This window comes from Mustela putorius, unplaced genomic scaffold, assembly GCF_011764305.1.
Source record: "Mustela putorius furo isolate JIRA1106 unplaced genomic scaffold, ASM1176430v1.1 tig00000585_pilon_pilon_pilon, whole genome shotgun sequence".
Classification (NCBI taxonomy): Eukaryota; Metazoa; Chordata; class Mammalia; order Carnivora; family Mustelidae; genus Mustela; species Mustela putorius.
This window is the reverse complement of record NW_025421424.1, coordinates 4,518,818-4,538,762: the sequence shown is the minus strand read 5'-3', so window position 1 is coordinate 4,538,762 and position 19,945 is coordinate 4,518,818. Positions and strand designations below refer to the sequence as shown.

The 19,945-nt window shown below is 35.8% G+C and overlaps 1 protein-coding gene across 1 annotated transcript in view; it reads left to right on the top strand.

The window, feature by feature from the left end:
• Positions 1–19,945, top strand: part of MAN1A2 (mannosidase alpha class 1A member 2) — a 190,487-nt gene that overhangs the window by 66,229 nt on the left and 104,313 nt on the right. The window contains exons 4-5 of the mRNA XM_004771062.3: positions 4,474–4,592; positions 10,284–10,364. Coding sequence (XP_004771119.1) covers positions 4,474–4,592; positions 10,284–10,364 — 200 coding nt within the window. The remainder of the gene's footprint in view (positions 1–4,473; positions 4,593–10,283; positions 10,365–19,945) is intronic.

Below are 19,945 nucleotides of genomic sequence, written 5' to 3'. Positions count from 1 at the left end.
CCTGTTTCTCTCTCTGCCTGCCTTCCTCTCTGTCTACTTGTGATCTCTCTGTGTCAAATAAATAAAAAAAAAATAAAAAAAAAATAGAACTGCATGTGGATGAATTTAACAAAATAAGGGCAGAACCTATACACTTAAAACTGATTATTGAGAGAAATTTCAAAGGACTTAAATAGATGGAGAGAAATGCCATGTTCATGAATTGGAATATTCAGTACTATGCGGATATCAGTTCTCTTAAAATTCATGTTTAAATTTAAAGAAATCCCAATCAAAATGACTTTGCATAAATTAATAGGCTGACTCAAAAATCTATATAGAAATGCAAAGCATGTATAATACAATAATTTTTTAAAAGAAGAACTAAGTTGAGGGACTTATATGACCCGATTTTATGGTTTACGGTAAAGCTGCAGTAATGAGGACAGTCTTAATGATGCAGTCTTCTTATTTTAGCCTAAGGACAGAGAGATCAGTGGAAAAGAACAGAACTAGGTCTGCACATACATGGTTGATTCAGAGGTACTCAGGTAATTCAGTGGCTAAAAAGATAGTTTGTCCAGTAAATTGTGCTGGATCAGGTGCATATTTGTATAGAAAATTAACAAAACTCGACTTTTCATTGTACATAAAAATTAACTTGAAATGGATCATGGGTCTAAACCTGGAAGTAAATAATGTTTTAATGTTCCTACCAAAAAGCATTTTGGTAGGAAGCTTTGGAGAAAATCTTTGTGACTTCGAGGTAAGAAAAGAGTTTTTAGGGCACCCGGGTGGCTCAGTCATTGGGCATCTGCCTTCAGCTCAGGTCATGATCCCAGGATCCTGGGATTGAGTTCTAAACTTCGGGCTCCCTGCTTGCTGGGAAGCCTGCTGCTCCCTTCTCCCACTCTCCCTACTTGTGTTGCTTCTCTGCCTCTGCCCCTACTGTGTCTCTCTCTGTTAAATAAATAAATAAATAAAAATCTTAAAAAGTTTTTAGAATACAAAAAGCATAAACCTTTTATAAAAGGGGAAAATATGGATAAATTGGACTTCATAAAAATTAACAATTACTGCTTTCCAAAAGATATTAAAGTGAAAAGTAGAGAATGTGTGTGGTATACACACATGAATATATTTAGAATATATGTGATTTATATACCAAAGAAGATTTATGAATATCCAATTAGCATGTCAGTTGCCAGAGAAATTAAAATTCAACCCATAATGCAGTATCGTACATGCTCATTAGAATGTCTAAAATTAAAAAGGGCAGCAATATCAAATGTTGACAAGGATGGTAGAGCAACCAGAACTTTTCTGCATTGTTGCTGGGTGTATAAAATGGTATACTCTGGAGAGCTGTTTGTCATTCTCTTGTAAAGTTAAAAGTAACCTTACCATACAGCTCAGCAATTTCACTCTTAAATATTTCCATGATGCTCACAAATGAGATCAGAGAGTAGTTTTATTTTTCTTACTGAGATTTTTACATCATTGCCATGCAGAATCTGTAAATTGAATTTACAATTTACAATTTAGATCTCTTCCTATATTCTATAAAAATTTATGTAGGAGTTACTGTGCTTAAAATTAAAGTAGAATCTATTCTGTGGAACTTCCAGAGTCGACTTTTATGGTTGGTAGTTCTTTGAGAACTTCTCAATTTCTTCTGTTTCTTGGTCTTTTTTGTTATCTAGATTTTGTGTTTCTCTCTATGTCAAAGTTTCTAAGTCAGAGTTTCTTTTCTATGTCAAAGTTTTCTTTCAAACTTAGAAAAGTTTGTTTTCTAAGTCAAAGTTCATTACATATAAAAATAAGTAATATTTTTATTTTATGTGATACTATAGTATTGAATATATGATATATATTCATAGAAAATCATCAGTTGCACTCATTTTTTCAAATTTATTGATATGGTATGACTAAAATGGGCTTTTTATAGTTTTCTTAGTTTCCTCTCCGTTGATGCAGTCATTTCTTATTTTGTGTTTTTGCATTTCCTGGGTACTTTTTAAACTTTGGTGAGTGGTAGATTCATTATGTAGTTCTTCTAATAGAACTGTCTCTTGAATTTATATTTTTGACAGTTTCTTAAATTTGTAATTATTTTTTGCCTTTATCTTTTCTGATTCTTTGAACTTTTTGCTTAGGTTTATCATTCTTTTTTTTCCCCGTTGGTAGAATGTTGTGAATTCAATTACTTTCATTTGTTCTCGTTAAATAACATTTTCAAGTTATGAGTTTCTGAGAACTGCATTAGTTGAATCCTGCATTCTCATAAAATTTTATTAATATTTTATAGATTCTTTAGTATTGTGTTTAACTTCTTTTACCCAAGGGCAGGTTGACTAATTGATTGAGGATTTTTTTTATTTATTAGAGAGAGAGAGAGCATGAGCAGGGAGAGGGAGTGGTAGAAGCAGACTCATGTGCTGAGAAGGGAACCCGATGTGGGGCTCCGTCCCAGGACCCTGAGATCATGACTTGAGCTGAAGGCACTCACTTAACCCACTGACCCACCCAGGCGTTGTTGTCCCAAGGATAGTTTTAGATCTTTTAACTTTTTCCATTTGAAATCTTGAGTTGTCTAGGTAAACAATCATAGGGATAGCCAGGAACATCAGTTTTGCTTTCCACTTCTTTGGTCTGTTTGCCCATGGCACAAACCTTTTTGTGAAACTAACCGGAATTAGTACAGAGCAGGTGGGTCAGGCCTTTTTCCGTTCCAGAGTCATCTGCACCTTAGAGGAATACGCATTCCCTGGACTCCATAAATAACTAGAGAACTGAAGCATAACTACCTATAAAAATTGAAATAAGAACAGAAATAGGTACTCTTAAGGATTTAAAATAAGCATGATAAATATTTTGGATGGAATACATAAAAAGATACATATTTAAGTTATTATGGGAGAGAGAGGGATATATGGGTGATTAAAGGCTTGATAAAGTATCATCTTAATAAAAAGCTGAGGAACAAAGAAAAGTAAAAGGAAAGTATGTCTTTAATAACCCAGAACAAATATTCTAGTTAATATCTAGGGAACTTAAGTGGGGAGAAGACCCAGGAGCTTATCAGAGTGTGATGGAGTGCTTGTCTTTGTAGTGGAAAGATAATACTTATTGATAAGTTGAAAAATTTATTAGAATCATGTGAAGAAGAAAATGTGATATAAGTTAAAGACATTTTAAGAATGAATTTGTATAGCTTTAAAGTGTCAGAAGAAAGCACTGTTTACTCAGTGGGAAAAGGGATGGAAGAAAAAAGAAAGAAAAGTAACTAAGCAGTGTCAAATATGACTTGCTGATAAGGCAAAGCTGAGTTTAATGCTTCACTGTGGTACAGTAGATCACTACCTCACCAGAGCCTTAGTAGCCTGTCAGATAGAGAAGGACACAGTTGGGTTAAGATGGGCCTTTCAGTTGGGGGAGGGGTACTTGGTTATGATTGGGTAAGGACCATAATACAACACTTGAGGACTGGTAAGCAGAGAATTTGGAGGTATTTAGTTCAGAGTTTTAATAGGTCTTTCAGGAAGTTCCTGGAATGAAAAGTAAAATTAATTTACAACTTTTATCCTTCTGGGCCAGGATAACAGTAAACTCATGTTGATGAAGGCAGTAATAAAGCCCTTTCAATATAGATGATAACAACTGTGGATAATTTTCATTCTCAGAAGGTGGAAATAATTGTGTTTCTGGGGCTGGGGACGACTCATCTGCTCCATGTTACTTACTCTTCTACATGCTATTAGATTTGTTTTAGATTGTATTCAGGATTTTGTAATTCTTTTCATTAGTAAGATTGACCCGTTTTCTTGTCATGTGTTTAGAGTGTCTAGCTTTGCTATCAACTGGTTTTGTTGAATTAAATTTTTCCCTACCGAAATTGTTTCCTTTAACATCAGAATTCTCTTTTTTGAAGATGGGTGTAAATCTTACTATTTTGATTTTTTCTACTCATATATTTTGTTTCATACTTACTTTCTTTTTCAGTATGGTTAACCTGCTTTTGATTGGTAAGGTTTTTATAGTTTGTTTTACTGTGGTCATCTAGGCTTATTGCACTTTTACTATTATTTCTAAGTATATTTTTTGCCCTTTTTATGCATTTATACCAGAACAGCACAGTTGTCCTACGACTGGTTTGACATCTTGAACCACCCTCCCCATTTCTTGAATTAATTCCCCCTCCTTTTTTTTTGGACTTAGTTAAACAGATAGAGATCTCATACTGTGACCAGGAAGAAAATGAAAGGAGAATTACTGTTTTAGTTTTCCTTTACCTCCCTTTTAGTTGTCAACATGTCATCTTTAGGAAAATACGTTGAACAGTGTTTGTTATTGTTCTTAAGGAAGAGTGAATCATGTTGGGGGTTATTTTTGGTCCTTGTATTTCTACTTTGATTTTTTATATATTAAAAAGTTAAAACAGACCTTATATGAAGGGCGTGTTATTAATGAGTTTTCTTTCTACCCCAAATACAGGAAGTTCACAAATGGGTGCTACCATAGTAGATGCTTTGGATACCCTTTATATCATGGGACTTCATGATGAGTTCCGAGATGGGCAAAAATGGATTGAAGACAACCTTGATTTCAGTGTGGTGAGTATACAACTGATGACTTCTTTGATTGACCTTGAAAAGACAGTGTCTAACTGTAGTAATTTTGAGCGTTACACTCCCAGTTTAAGGAAATCCTAAATTCCCTCTATTCTTTCGGAATTAGGATTGTCATTTAACTTTTGCGTAAAATACATCCCTTTCTCACCATCTTCCTTTCATTCTTTTTTTTTTTGAGGTAGTGTGTTCAGTGTGTTAAGGCATACTTAAAGAAAAAAACACATGGGGGTAGAAATACCAGGAAAACATGAACTAGTTTATAAACAATAAGTGTTTTATTGTTTTTTAAAGATTCAGTAATCTGGTATAGCTTTGATGAACCTTCCTAACTAGGCCAATGCCCCTTTTTCCAGCATTTTGGTATAGTTGTTAAGTTGTATGGCTAAAGTTTGAAGCCCAGCACAGCTACATTCTCACTGTGGGACTTGGGAAAGTTCTTTTATTTTTTCTAAATCTGTCATAAAATTACTATCGCACTGCAGTATTGTAAGGATTATTTGACATAATCTGGTACACATTAAGTGCTTGTAAATGGTAAGAATTATTTTCATTATTATCAGTATTCACCCACAAGTTGTATGGGCTATTTTGTCATATTCATTATCATCTCTGATGATATCTGTGCTTGCTGTTCTTTCTTGCTGTGGTCAGAAGTCGCTCTTTCCTTGTGTGTTTTTCTCTTTGGCAGACTGCATCACTCACGTTGTGATTTAAATCCATAATTATTTCTTCTCTCATGCTTTCCTGATGCTACCCACATGAAAATGGATTATTTATATCATTCTAGCATTTTGGACATATATCATTTAGAATAATTTTTATTATCAGTTAGATTTAGGTTTTTCTGTGAGTGGCAGAAAATCTAATATAAAATAGCTTAAACAAGATACATGTTTATTTCCCTTTCGTGTAAACTAAGTGCAGAATGAGCAGTTTAGGATTGGCTTGGGTAGCTCCTGGTTCCTCAAGGGTCTGGGATCCTTCGTCTTGTTGCTCTGCCAACTCCAGTGTATAGCTCCAGCCTCACGGTCCAAGCTGGTTCCTTAATATAAGGTGGATAAACCTTCCAGTTTCAGAAAAGGGAAAGATACATGACTCTCCTATATTACTTTACAGGTATCGGTTACCCCAGTTTTGCTTGTGTACTGTTGAGTGGCTCAGAGTCTTACAGCCCAGCCTTAGTGTAAAGGATGGCTGAGAAATAGTTGTTTTCTCCCCTGCCCCACCGCCTTTGGCTATGTGGTCCTTATAGGATGTGCTTTGATTTTAAGAAATCCCTACTCTTATTGAAGATACAGTCCTATATTTCATTCTGAGTGTTTTAAAGCTTGGCTTTTGCATTTAGGACTTTAATCCATATGAAATTGATTTAGGGTGAGATAGACAAGTATTAGTTGATCCTAGCCATTTATTTCCCTGCTATTTGTACATGCCACATCAGTCATTTGAGCTGATTCTTTTCTGTTCACTTTTTCCCTCCGTGCTTACATTAATACCAAACTGTCTTAACTACATATTTTTATAGGAAGCTTGATACCCAATTTTGTTCTACTAGGAAATTATCTTAGCAGTTCTCAACTCTTTGTTCCTGTAAGCTCTGGAGTACTGTTGACATTTTGATGAGGATCGCGTTCAATTTACAGATTAATTTGCAGAGAATTGGCGTCTGTAGAGTCTCAAATACTCCTGTCCATTAACATGTCAGCTTTATTAGGCCTAATAATCCATCCGCTGATATATCATTGTATCAGTTCACTCAATCAGGAACCAGAACTGTACGTGCCATTTATTTTAATTAGAGGATTTAATGTTTAGAATTGTTAACCAAATAACAGGGAACTGAAAAGGCAGAAAGAGAACATTGTGGTATTACAAGAGGGAGTAACTATAGTAAATATCTACCTCCCTGGGACTGTCAGAACAGTGGGATGAAGTGGGGATTACAAAAATTTAGTAATTTGGAACTCTGCTGCTAGTATTTCGGAGCTCTTAAAAGGGCTTTTTTAGAGCTGGGACTCAGACCTCCGAGGAGAGGGTCCCTAGCTGGTGGGCCACAGTGAGGCTGATTTGGAGAATGTATGTGTGTGGCAGCGGAATTGTAATGTGGAACCAACTGCCACTGCCAGGGCAAAGAACCATGACTGGTTTGACACTGTCAGAAACCAGAAGTAAATTGGAAGGAATAAGTCCTTTCTCCTTCCTCCAGCCTTGTATTATCTTTGTAAAACCTCCCGTTGGCATGGCCCATAAGGGAGCCAGCTGGCTAATGAGACACACATTTGTAGAGTCCAGTTCCAGTTTACCAAGTAGACTATAGAAGGATAGATTTGAAAATCTGAGGAAAAAAGAGCTTAATAATCAGCACAATCATTTACCATCCCTTTACTTTTAGCCTTTCTGTGTCATATATTTTAGCTGTATATTTTGCATGTAATGTATTTCTGGATTTTGTTATTTTTATCCAGTTTTGGAGTCTTTTAACTGTCAAGTTTGGAATGTTTACATTTGTTATGGTAACATATATTTGGAGCTGGACCTTCCATCTTTGTTTTTCAACCTATGTTATTATTGTACTTTCATTGTTTTTATTTTCTGCTTCCTTTATTTTAGATGAAGTTATTTTGTGTCTTGTTTGCCCTCTTTTACATTGACTTTTATACTTGTCATTTTCATTCGTTCTGGGGTTATCCTTAAAATTTTATATTTATACTGTTTAAGTTTAAAATTAATCAGTTTCTGAAGAACATAAGTCTCTTAGAATGCTTTAATTTAGCTCATCTCCCTCTTGTCTTATGTGTAATTGTTGTCTAGCTGGTTCCACCTTGTATTTGAAACTTCCAGATTAATGAATGAATGGATGACTGAATGAAGGAATAAATAAATAAATTTATTGAATGCCTCCTCTGGGAAAGGCACTGTTCTGGCTTTTGTGGATACAGTAATGAGCAAAACAGTCTTATTTCTTCTTGAGTTTTTACTCTAATTTTGGGAGGAAAACAGTAAATAAATCTTCAACTCATATATAGTTTAGGTGGTGATAAATGCTGTGAAGAACTGTAAAGAAGAGCAGGTAGGATTGGAGCACGTGGTTGCCATTTTACATGGGGTGGCCAGTGAAGGACTCTCTGCTACGGTGACGTCTCTGAGAAGAGACCCAGTGGAAGCCATGTGGATATAAGGCTCTCTCATACTGGATATTATAGTTGAGTATAGGATTGGAGGTTGGTTATTTTCTCTTAAGCTTTGAAAGGTATAGTTCCATTGTCTTCCTTTTCCTGTTACACTATTGGACATCATGCTGTCAATCTAATTTTTCACAAGTAATCTATCTTGTTTTCCCCTTGTTTTAATCTATCCCCCCCCAATCAGTTTTGGAAGATTCACCATCACTATTCCTTTGAATAATGCCTGTCTTCTGTTTTGTCCCTTCTCTCCCTCTAGAACTCTTATATTACCTCTCTTGTGAGGGAAGTTCTGAATTTTACAAATAAAGAATTATATGTAATTAAATGGTGGTAAGTGTTAATTGGGGAAATAATGCAGGTTAAGAGAGATTAGTGATGAGGACTGACTTCATTATTTTGTATGGTGTGTTTGGAAAAGCTTCCTATTCAGAGACCTGTAGGTTAAGAGTAAGACTGACATACAGGAATGAGTTCGGTAATTCTAGAACAGCAAGTAGACCCATTTGGTGATAATAAAGTAAGTTGAGAGGACTTCTCTTGTTAGGGGATGATGTCAGACAGGTAGTGGGGAATCTGATTACATTGGGTCTTACAGTTATTTTGTTCTGAGTGTAACCAGAAATCATTGTAAAAGTTTACACACAACAGTAACCTAACCTGACTTAAAATGCAAGAGGTTCACTCTGCCTACAGGGTGCTGCATAAATGGAGTGTAAGGAGGAGAGTAAGGCTGAAATCAGGGAAACTGATTAGAGGGTTATTTAGGTGAGTGATAGAGGCCTGCTCTCTCTCCCTCTTTCGTGGCCTCTCTGTATTTAGTGAATGTTCTGTGCCCTGCAATATACTATATGTTGGGAATATATGAAGTGATATAAAGCATTTTGCTGTCGTGGATGGGATGAGATGATAGATGTGTTACTAAAAAATTCCGGGAAGTAATCAGAGAGGGAGGTAAACCATGAAAAACTCTTTAACTATAGGAAACAAATAGAGTTGCTGGAGGGGAGGCAGGTAGGGTGATGGGGTAACTGGGTGATGGGCAGAAGAAGGGCATGTGATGTGATGAGCACTGGGTGTTATACATAACTGATAAAGTATTGAGCACTATCTGAAACTAATGATGTACCGTATGTTGGCTAGTTGAATTTAAATAAAAAAATTCCATTGTGAAAATTCTATATCAGATACACACTTTTGGGTTAGCAAATTATGTGTTCTGCCTGTGAATGTTAGAAAGACTTCTGGATAATATATATTTCCTTTTAAATTTTGTTAAAAAATTAGTTATGAGTGTTACCTTTATACTAGTCAGTTGTATATATCTTGTGGATTCTTTTGGTCATGTTCTTTTCCACTTCTACTTTTCTTTCCATGTATTAGAATTTTTCTCAGCAATATCTGTATCTTTATCTAAATACAAGCATATAAACTTTATATGCTAAGGTTATTAGTACTGCTATATTTGTGCCAAATTTCCCTTTTTTTTTTTTGTTTGCCTTTTAATTTTGTTCATAATTGTTTTTCCTTATAGGTATTCTCATTTTGGGGAAATTCAAGTCTTTCTATCATCATTTGTTGTCAGTATGCTTGATTTAATGATTATAAAGTACCTGTTTTGTCAAGGAAATTTATATATATTGTCTATACTTTCTTCTACTTTTTTATAGTAATTTTCTCTGCATTTATTTCTAAATTATTTGGACTTCATTTTGAGAGAAAGAGCTATCTGAAATGAGTATTCAAATTTATTTCTAACCTAGGAGTCCATTTTCTCAACATTATTAATTGAGTAATCCATCATCCTATCATTTTTTTTTAAAAGATTTTATTTATTTATTTGACAGAGAGAGATCACAAGTAGGCAGAGAGGCAGGCAGAGAGAGAGAGAGAGAGAGAGGAGGAAGCAGGCTCCCTGCTGAGCAGAGAGCCCGATGCGGGACTTGATCCCAGGACCCTGAGATCATGACCTGAGCCGAAGGCAGTGGCTTAACCCACTGAGCCACCCAGGCGCCCCAATCATCCTATCATTTTTGATCCCTCTTTAACATTTATTAAATTTTTATATATACGAGGAAAAAGTTTTTAGATTCATGAGAAGTATAAGTAAAAATGGGACAGTATGCTGTAGTAACTAGAACAGAAGAAAAAGGACCCAACAGAGACACTTGCTGTTCCAGAATTCAAGAAGTGGAGGGTTTCATAAAGAGAAAATAGTCAAGAGCATCAAATATATTGACAATTTCACAATGATAGGTAATATACATAAAAATGATTTTAGTTAGTAGGAGCTTGTGGTGGCATAATACAGGAGTTTCAGTAACATTAATAAATGGTGAATGAGATTGCAGTTGCATGAGAAATGAAGGTGTGGAAAATGGAGGAAAACATTCTCTGCAGGGTGTTTGTGAGAAACATAGGAAATACTGAAAATATTTGGAAAATTCGGAAGTTTTATGTATATGTGAATATTTTCAACATGTCTTCACAGAATTCAGAGGTGTCTGTGTTTGAAGTCAACATTCGATTTATTGGAGGCCTGCTTGCCGCTTATTACCTTTCAGGAGAAGAGGTGAGCCACTCAAGTGAAACACTTTGGGGGGGAAGGGGCTCTGAATGGACTTTAATAAAATGAAAGATTTCCCTAACAGCATATTGTTTTTCTTAATTGTTTAATAATTGAACTCTTATAAAGATTTGCTGAGAGAACTGGATGCTTCAGGTAGAACTGTCCTTGGGAATAATGATTTTTCCATTTTGAGAATTTTAATAAAACATAAATTCATCACAGATTCTGTCTGTGTATATACCACTTCTCCTTTGCGGGAGCTGTCCTCCAGGATTTTGCCGCTGCAATTAATTACACAGTTGAAACAAGGTGGGGGGGCGATTAATAAAATCAGAATTAGGAATGAATCAGGAAGAATTAATATGGATCCTCCTAAGACCAAAAATTAATTATGAAAACTGCCTGTTTGGAAATCAGATGAGATTTTTTGCTATAAATTTTAAAAAAAAACACAGCAACAACTCTGAATTCTCCTTTCTGGAAGTCTTAGGGTATGTAATACAATTGATTGATTTGAGACTTGCTGTGATGGGGAAGTGGGTGTGGGAAATCCCTTTTTACCTCTCAGGTGGGTTTAAAGGATGGATTTGGAGAGTGGGAGAAAGAGAAACTAAAGGAAGAGGCTATAAGTCATTTCTGTTTGTTTCCTGAGGAATTTCTATATTTGACTGGTTTGTTGGTCTAAATGATTATAAGAGCTCTTTGTAAATTTACGAAACTCATCTTTTGTTTTATGTGTTGTAAAGATGAATTTCTTTGTTGTTAGTATTAAGGAAATGTTTGCTTAATCCAAGGTCACAAAAATGTTCTTTTATGTTTTCTTCTAAAATATTAAGGTTTATTTTTACTTTAAGTCTGTAATCATTTTAAGTTGTATTCTGTATATGCTGTGAAGTATAGGTTAAGCTTGTTCTCTTTCCTTCTGGATATTAAAAAATTCTAACAACATTTGTTGAAAAGCCTTTCTTTTCTCTGTTTAACTGACTGCATTTTTATTGAAATCACTTGACTATATATGTATTAGTTGACCTCTAACCTTGCTGTTTATGTCTGTCCTTTTGCCACACTGTGTGAGTGAACTACACTCTAAACAGAGTGAACTACACACACTGTTCATTATTGTGGCTTTATGGAAAGTCTTGAAATCAGGTTGTACGAGTCTTCCAACTTTGTTCCTTTCCAAAATTGTCTTGGCTATTCCATTTATTTTATTTTCTATTTTAGAATCTACTGGGATTTTTATTGGGATTACCTTGGATCCATAGATGACTCTAGAGAAAATTGGTTTCTTAACAAATATGGACCCTTCCAAACCATGAACATGACATACCTACCCATTTACTTAGTTCTTTAATTTTCTCTCTTGGCGTTTCTAGTTTTAGCATATAGATATTTTACATATTTTGGTAGATTTATACATATTTCATACTTTCTGGTCCTATTATAAGTCGTATTTTTAATTTCAATTTCTAATTGTTTATTGCTGGTATATATAAATATATATATTTAAACTTTAAAAGAAAGTTTAAGTAAGGCTTAAATTCTCAGCTGGCTTAGTACATCTTGTTTATCACTGAATAACTTCCTGATGCTGTCATTTAAAAAAATATTATAAAATGTACATAACAAAGTTTTTCATTTACCATTACATTTCAGTGATATTAAGAGTAGCGTTCACATTATGCAATATACGGTTGATTTTTATATTGACCTGTACTCTGAGATTCTAGTTGCTTTTATTTTTTTAAATTTTATTTATTTATTTGACAGAGAGAGATCACAAGTAGGCACAGAGCCAGGCAGAGAGAGAGGGGGAAGCAGGCTCCCTGCTGAGGAGAGACTGATGCGGGGCTCGATCCCAGGACCCTGAAATCATGACCTGGGCCTAAGGCAGAGGCTTAACCCACTAGCCACCCAGGCGCCCCTCTAGTTCCTTTTAAATAGGTTTTAATAGATTCTTTGAGATTTTCTTTTATAAATGATCATGTCATCAGTGAATAGTTTCATTTCTCTGTATGGAGAACAATTTTATTTATGTAGGTTTTTTCGTTTGTTTGTTTGTTTTCAGTTAAAGATTTTATTTATTTGACAGAGAGAGACCGAGAGAGAGGGGAATACAAGCAGGGGGAGTGGGAGAGGGAGAAGCAGGAATCTCACTGAGCGGGGAGGCCCGATGCGGCTGGATCCCAGGAGTCTGGGATCATGACCTGAGCTGAAGGCAGATGCTTAACAAATGAGCCACCTTCTATGCCCCCTATGTGTAGTTATTTTATTACTTTGTCTTGCCTTACATCCTTATATGTTTCCTGATCTTATAGGAAAAAATTTAGTCTTTCACTCTTACATGTGTTAGTCATAGGCTTTTTGGTTCTTTTTTTTTTTTTCCTTTTAGACAGAACATACCTGCACATGTGTGCACAGGATAGGTAGGAGTTGGGTGGTGAGGGAAAGGGAGAGAGAATCTTAAGGAGGCTCTACGCCAGCATGAGGCTGATGCAGGGCTCAGTCATCACCCTGAGATCATGACCTGAGCTGAAATCAAGAGTCTGAAGCTTAACCCACTGACCCACCCGGGCTCCCTGTTAAGCCATAGGTTTTTTGTAGATGCCCTTTATCCTCTTGAAGAAGTCCCTTTCCATTCCTAGTTTGCTGAGATTTTTTTTTATTTATTGTGGATGGATGTTGAATGTTGTCAGATGTTTTTGTTGTATTTAATAAGATTATATATGATGTTTTTTCTTTCTCTGTTGATTTGCAGATTATATTGGTTGATTTTTGAATGTCAAACCAACCTTGCATTTTCAGGAAGAAACTTGACTCCCACTTAATCATGGGGTATTATCCTTTTTATATTGCTGCTAGGATTGATTTGATAATACATTGTTGAGAATTTTTTTGCATTTATATTCATGTGGCATATAGGTCTATATGTAGTTTTTTTTTTTTTTTTGGTAAAGATTTTATTTATTTATTTGAGAGAGAGGAAGGGAAGCAGGCTCCCTGCTGAGCAGATAGCCCAATGTGGGGCTTGATCCCAGGACCCTGGGATCATGACCTTAGCTGAAGGCAGAGGCTTTAACCCATTGAGCCACCCAGGTGCCCCAGGTCTTTATGTAATTTTAATGTCTTCACCTGTGTTTTATAAGAGTAATGCTGACTTCATGAGTTGGAAGTATTCTTTTTTTTTTCCTTTTACTAGATAAGTTTTTGTATAATTGGTATTATTTCTTCATTAATTGTTGGTAGAATACCCTTCGAAGTCATGTGGTTGTAGAGCTTTTTGTTTCTGTTTTTTTCAACTGAGTTTTAAAGCTGTTTAATTTCTTTGGTAGATATAGTACTTTTCAGTTTATATCTTCTTGAGTGGATTTTGTAGTTTTTGTAGCTTGTGTATTTCTAGGGATTTGCCTGTTTTTTCTAGGTTGTGTAAACTGTTGACATAAAGATTTTGTAATATTCCCTTATTGTTTTCATACCTGTAGGATCGTTTGTAATGTGCCCTATTTCATTTTCTCTTTTTGTCAGTCTGGATATAGGTATATTGGTATTTTTGTTTTTTTCAGATAATTTGTTTTGGTTTTATTGATTTCTTTCTATTTTTGTGCATTCAGTTTCATTTCTCCTTTTATACTTATTTACTTCCTTCCGTTTGTTCCTTTTTTTCTATTCTAGTTTCTTAGGTTTGGAGCTTAGATCATTAGTATGACACCTTTTAAAAAAGAACAGTGTTATAAAGTTGCTTCTTGGCTCTTCTTTTGCTGCATCCTATGAATTTTGGTATATTTTCATTTTCCTTTAGTTCAAAATATTTTCTGATTTTTTTTCTTTCTCTTTGATTCCTGAGTTATTTTGAAGTATATGTATTATATATATATATTTTTTTTTCTTTTTCTTTTATTTTTTTTTTTATTTTTATTTTTTGTATTTTAATTTTTTATTTTTTATAAACATATATATTTATCCCCAGGGGTACAGGTCTGTGAATCACCAGGTTTACACACTTCACAGCACTCACCAAATCACATACCCTCCCCAATGTCCATAATCCCACCCCCTTCTCCCAAACCCCCTCCCCCCGGCAACCCTCAGTTTGTTTTGTGAGATTAAGAGTCACTTATGGTTTGTCTCCCTCCCAATCCCATCTTGTTTCATTTATTCTTCTTCTACCCACTTAAGCCTCCATGTTGCATCACCACTTCCTCATATCAGGGAGATCATATGATAGTTGTCTTTCTCTGCTTGACTTATTTCGCTAAGCATGATACGCTCTAGTTCCATCTATGTTGTTGCAAATGGCAAGATTTCATTTCTTTTGATGGCTGCATAGTATTCCATTGTGTATATATACCACATCTTCTTGATCCATTCATCTGTTGATGGACATCTAGGTTCTTTCCATAGTTTGGCTATTGTGGACATTGCTGCTATAAACATTCGGGTGCATGTGTCCCTTTGGATCACTACATTTGTATCTTTAGGGTAAATACCCAATAGTGCAATTGCTGGGTCATAGGGCAGTTCTATTTTCAACATTTTGGGGAACCTCCATGCTGTTTTCCAGAGTGGCTGCACCAGCTTGCATTCCCACCAACAGTGTAGGAGGGTTCCCCTTTCTCCGCATCCTCGCCAGCATCTGTCATTTCCTGACTTGTTGATTTTAGCCATTCTGACTGGTGTGAGGTGATATCTCATTGTGGTTTTGATTTGTATTTCCCTGATGCCGAGTGGTATGGAGCACTTTTTCATGTGTCTGTTCGCCATCTGGATGTCTTCTTTGCAGAAATGTCTGTTCATGTCCTCTGCCCATTTCTTGATTGGATTATTTGTACTTTGGGTTTGAGTTTGATAAGTTCTTTATAGATTTTGGATACGAGCCCTTTATCTATTATGTCGTTTGCAAATATCTTCTCCGATTCTGTCCGCTGTCTTTTGGTTTTGTTAACTGTTTCCTTTGCTGTGCAAAAGCTTTTGATCTTGATGAAATCCCAGTAGTTCATTTTTTCCCTTGCTTCCCTTGCCTTTTGTGTTGTTCCTAGGAAGATGTTGCTGCGGCAGAGGTCGAAGAGGTTGCTGCCCGTGTTCTCCTCAAGGATTTTGATGGATTCCTTTCGTACATTGAGGTCCTTCATCCATTTTGAGTCTATTTTTGTGTGTGGTGTAAGGAAATGGTCCAATTTCATTTTTCTGCATGTGGCTGTCCAATTTTCCCAGCACCATTTATTGAAAAGGCTGTCTTTTTTCCATTGGACATTCTTTCCTGCTTTGTCGAAGATTAGTTGACCATAGATTTGAGGGTCTATTTCTGGGCTCTCTATTCTGTTCCATTGATCTGTGTGTCTGTTTTTGTGCCAGTACCATGCTGTCTTGATGATGACAGCTTTGTAATAGAGCTTGAAGTCCGGAATTGTGATGCCACCAACGTTGGCTTTCTTTTTCAATATCCCTTTGGCTATTCGAGGTCTTTTCTGGTTCCATATAAATTTTAGAATTATTTGTTCCATTTCTTTGAAAAAGATGGATGGTACTTTGATAGGAATTGCATTAAATGTGTAGATTGCTTTAGGTAGCATAGACATTTTCACAATATTTATTCTTCCAATCCAGGAGCATGGAACATTTTTCCATTTCTTTGTGTCTTCCTCAATTTCTTTCATGAGTACTTTATAGTTTTTCTGAGTATAGATTCTGTGTCTCTTTGGTTAGGTTTATTCCTAGGTATCTTATGGTTTTGGATGCAATTGTAAATGGGATTGACTCCTTAATATCTCTTTCTTTCTTCTGTCTTGCTGTTGGTGTAGAGAAATGCAACTGATTTCTGTGCATTGATTTTATATCCTGACACTTTACTGAATTCCTGTATAAGTTCTAGAAGTTTTGGAGTGGAGTCTTTTGGGTTTTCCACATATAGTATCATATCATCTGCGAAGAGTGATAATTTGACTTCTTCTTTGCCGATTTGGATGCCTTTAATTTCCTTTTGTTGTCTGATTGCTGAGGCTAGGACCTCTAGTACGATGTTGAATAGCAGTGGTGATAATGGACATCCCTGCCGTGTTCCTGACCTTAGCGGAAAAGCTTTCAGTTTTTCTCCATTGAGAATGATATTTGCGGTGGGTTTTTCATAGATGGCTTTGATGATATTGAGGTATGTGCCCTCTATCCCTACACTTTGAAGAGTTTTGATCAGGAAGGGATGTTGTACTTTGTCAAATGCTTTTTCAGCATCTATTGAGAGTATCATATGGTTCTTGTTCTTACTTTTATTGATGTGTTGTATCACATTGACTGATTTGCGGATGTTGAACCAACCTTGCAGCCCTGGAATAAATCCCACTTGGTCGTGGTGAATAATCTTTTTAATGTACTGTTGAATCCTATTGGCTAGTATTTTGTTGAGTATTTTCGCATCTGTGTTCATCAAGGATATCGGTCTATAGCTCTCTTTTTTTGGTGGGATCCTTGTCTGGTTTTTTGGGATCAAGGTGATGCTGGCCTCATAAAATGAGTTTGGAAGTTTTCCTTCCATTTCTATTTTTTGGAACAGTTTCAGGAGAATAGGAATTAGTTCTTCTTTAAATGTTTGGTAGAATTCCCCCGGGAAGCCGTCTGGCCCTGGGCTTTTGTTTGTTTGGAGATTTTTAATGACTGTTTCAATCTCCTTACTGGTTATGGGTCTGTTCAGGCTTTCTATTTCTTCCTGGTTCAGTTGCGGTAGTTTATATGTTTCTAGGAATGCATCCATTTCTTCCAGATTGTCAAATTTATTGCCGTAGAGTTGCTCATAGTATGTTCTTATAATAGTTTGTATTTCTTTGATGTTAGTTGTGATCTCTCCTCTTTCATTCATGATTTTATTTATTTGGGTCCTTTCTCTTTTCTTTTTGATAAGTCGGGCCAGGGGTTTATCAATTTTATTAATTCTTTCAAAGAACCAGCTCCTAGTTTCGTTGATTTGTTCTATTGTTTTTTTGGTTTCTATTTCATTGATTTCTGCTCTGATCTTTATGATTTCTCTTCTCCTGCTGGGCTTAGGGTTTCTTTCTTGTTCTTTCTCCAGCTCCTTTAGGTGTAGGGTTAGGTTGTGTACCTGAGACCTTTCTCGTTTCTTGAGAAAGGCTTGTACCACTATATATTTTCCTCTCAGGACTGCCTTTGTTGTGTCCCACAGATTTTGAACCGTTGTATTTTCATTATCATTTGTTTCCATGATTTTTTTCAATTCTTCTTTAATTTCCCGGTTGACCCATTCATTCTTTAGAAGGATACTGTTTAGTCTCCATGTATTTGGGTTCTTTCCAAACTTCCTTTTGTGGTTGAGTTCTAGCTTTAGAGCATTGTGGTCTGAAAATATGCAGGGAATGATCCCAATCTTTTGATACCGGTTGAGTCCTGATTTAGGACCGAGGATGTGATCTATTCTGGAGAATGTTCCATGTGCACTAGAGAAGAATGTGTATTCTGTTGCTTTGGGATGAAATATTCTGAATATATCTGTGATGTCCATCTGGTCCAGTGTGTCATTTAAGGCCTTTATTTCCTTGCTGATCTTTTGCTTGGATGACCTGTCCATTTCAGTGAGGGGAGTGTTAAAGTCCCCTACTATCATTGTATTATTGTTGATGTGTTTTCTTTGATTTTGTTATTAATTGGTTTATATAGTTGGCTGCTCCCACATTGGGGGCATAGATATTTAAAATTGTTAAATCTTCTTGTTGGACAGACCCTTTGAGTATGATATAGTGTCCTTCCTCATCTCTTATTATAGTCTTTGGCTTAAAATCTAATTGATCTGATATAAGGATTGCCACTCCTGCTTTCTTCTGATGTCCATTAGCATGGTAAATTCTTTTCCACCCCCTCACTTTAAATCTGGAGGTGTCTTCGGGCTTAAAATGTGTTTCTTGGAGGCAACATATAGATGGGTTTTGTTTTTTTTTTTATCCATTCTGATACCCTGTGTCTTTTGACAGGGGCATTTAGCCCATTCACATTCAGGGTAACTATTGAGAGATATGAATTTAGTGCCATTGTATTGCCTGTAAGGTGACTGTTACTGTATATGGTCTCTGTTCCTTTCTGATCTACCACTTGTAGGCTCTCTCTTTGCTTAGAGGACCCCTTTCAATATTTCCTGTAGAGCTGGTTTGGTATTTGCAAATTCTTTCAGTTGTTGTTTGTCCTGGAAGCTTTTAATCTCTCCTTCTATTTTCAATGATAGCCTAGCTGGATATAGTATTCTTGGCTGCATGTTTTTCTCGTTTAGTGCTCTGAAAATATCATGCCAGCTCTTTCTGGCCTGCCAGGTCTCTGTGGATAAGTCAGCTGCCAATCTAATATTTTTACCATTGTATGTCACAGACTTCTTTTCCCGGGCTGCTTTCAGGATTTTCTCTTTGTCATTGAGACTTGTAAATTTTACTATTAGGTGACGGGGTGTGGTCCTATTCTTATTGATTTTGAGGGGCATTCTCTGAACCTCCTGAATTTTGATGCTCGTTCCCTTTGCCATATTGGGGAAATTCTCCCCAATAATTCTCTCCAGTATACCTTCTGCTCCCCTCTCACTTTCTTCTTCTTCTGGAATCCCAATTATTCTAATGTTGTTTCGTCTTATGGTGTCACTTATCTCTCGAATTCTCCCCTCGTGGTCCAGTAGCTGTTTGTCCCTCTTTTGCTCAGCTTCTTTATTCTCTGTCATTTGGTCTTCTATATCACTAATTCTTTCTTCTGCCTCATTTATCCTAGCAGTTAGAGCCTCCATTTTTGATTGCACCTCATTAATAGCTTTTTTGATTTCACCTTGGTTAGATTTTAGTTCTTTTATTTCTCCAGAAAGGGCTTTTATATCTCTCGAGAGGGTTTCTCTAATATCTTCCATGCCTTTTTCGAGCCCGGCTAGAACCTTGAGAATTGTCATTCTGAAACTCTAGATCTGACATATTACCGATGTCTGTATTGATTAGGTCCCTAGCCTTCGGTACTGCCTCTTGTTCTTTTTTTTGTGTTGAATTTTTACGTCTTGTCATTTTGTCCAGATAAGAGTAAATGAAGGGGCAAGTAAAATACTAAAAGGGTGGCAACAACCCCAGGAAAATATGCTTTAACCAAATTAGAAGAGATCCAAAATCGTGAGTGGGGAGAAAGGGGATAAAAAGAGGTTCAAAAAGGAAGAAGAAAGAAAAAAAAAAAAAAAAAAAAAAAAAAAAAAAAAAAAAAAAAAAAATAAAAGAATTTTTTAAAAAAAGAAAACACCTAAGAAAAATGTAAAAAAAAAAAAAATATATATATATATATATTAGATAAACTAGTAAAAAATCATTAAAAAAGAAAAAGGTAACAGTTAAAAAAAAAAATTTTACCCGAAGGCGAGAAAAAAAAAAATGAAAAAGAAAAAATTAAATTAACTGCAAGACTAAAAAAAATCACAGGAAAAAAGCCATGAGTTCCGTGCTTGGCTTTCTCCTCCTCTGGAATTCTGCTGCTCTCCTTGGTATTGAAACCGCACTCCTTGGTAGGTGAACTTGGTCTCGGCTGGATTTCTTGTTGATCTTCTGGGGGAGGGGCCTGTTGTAGTGATTCTCAAG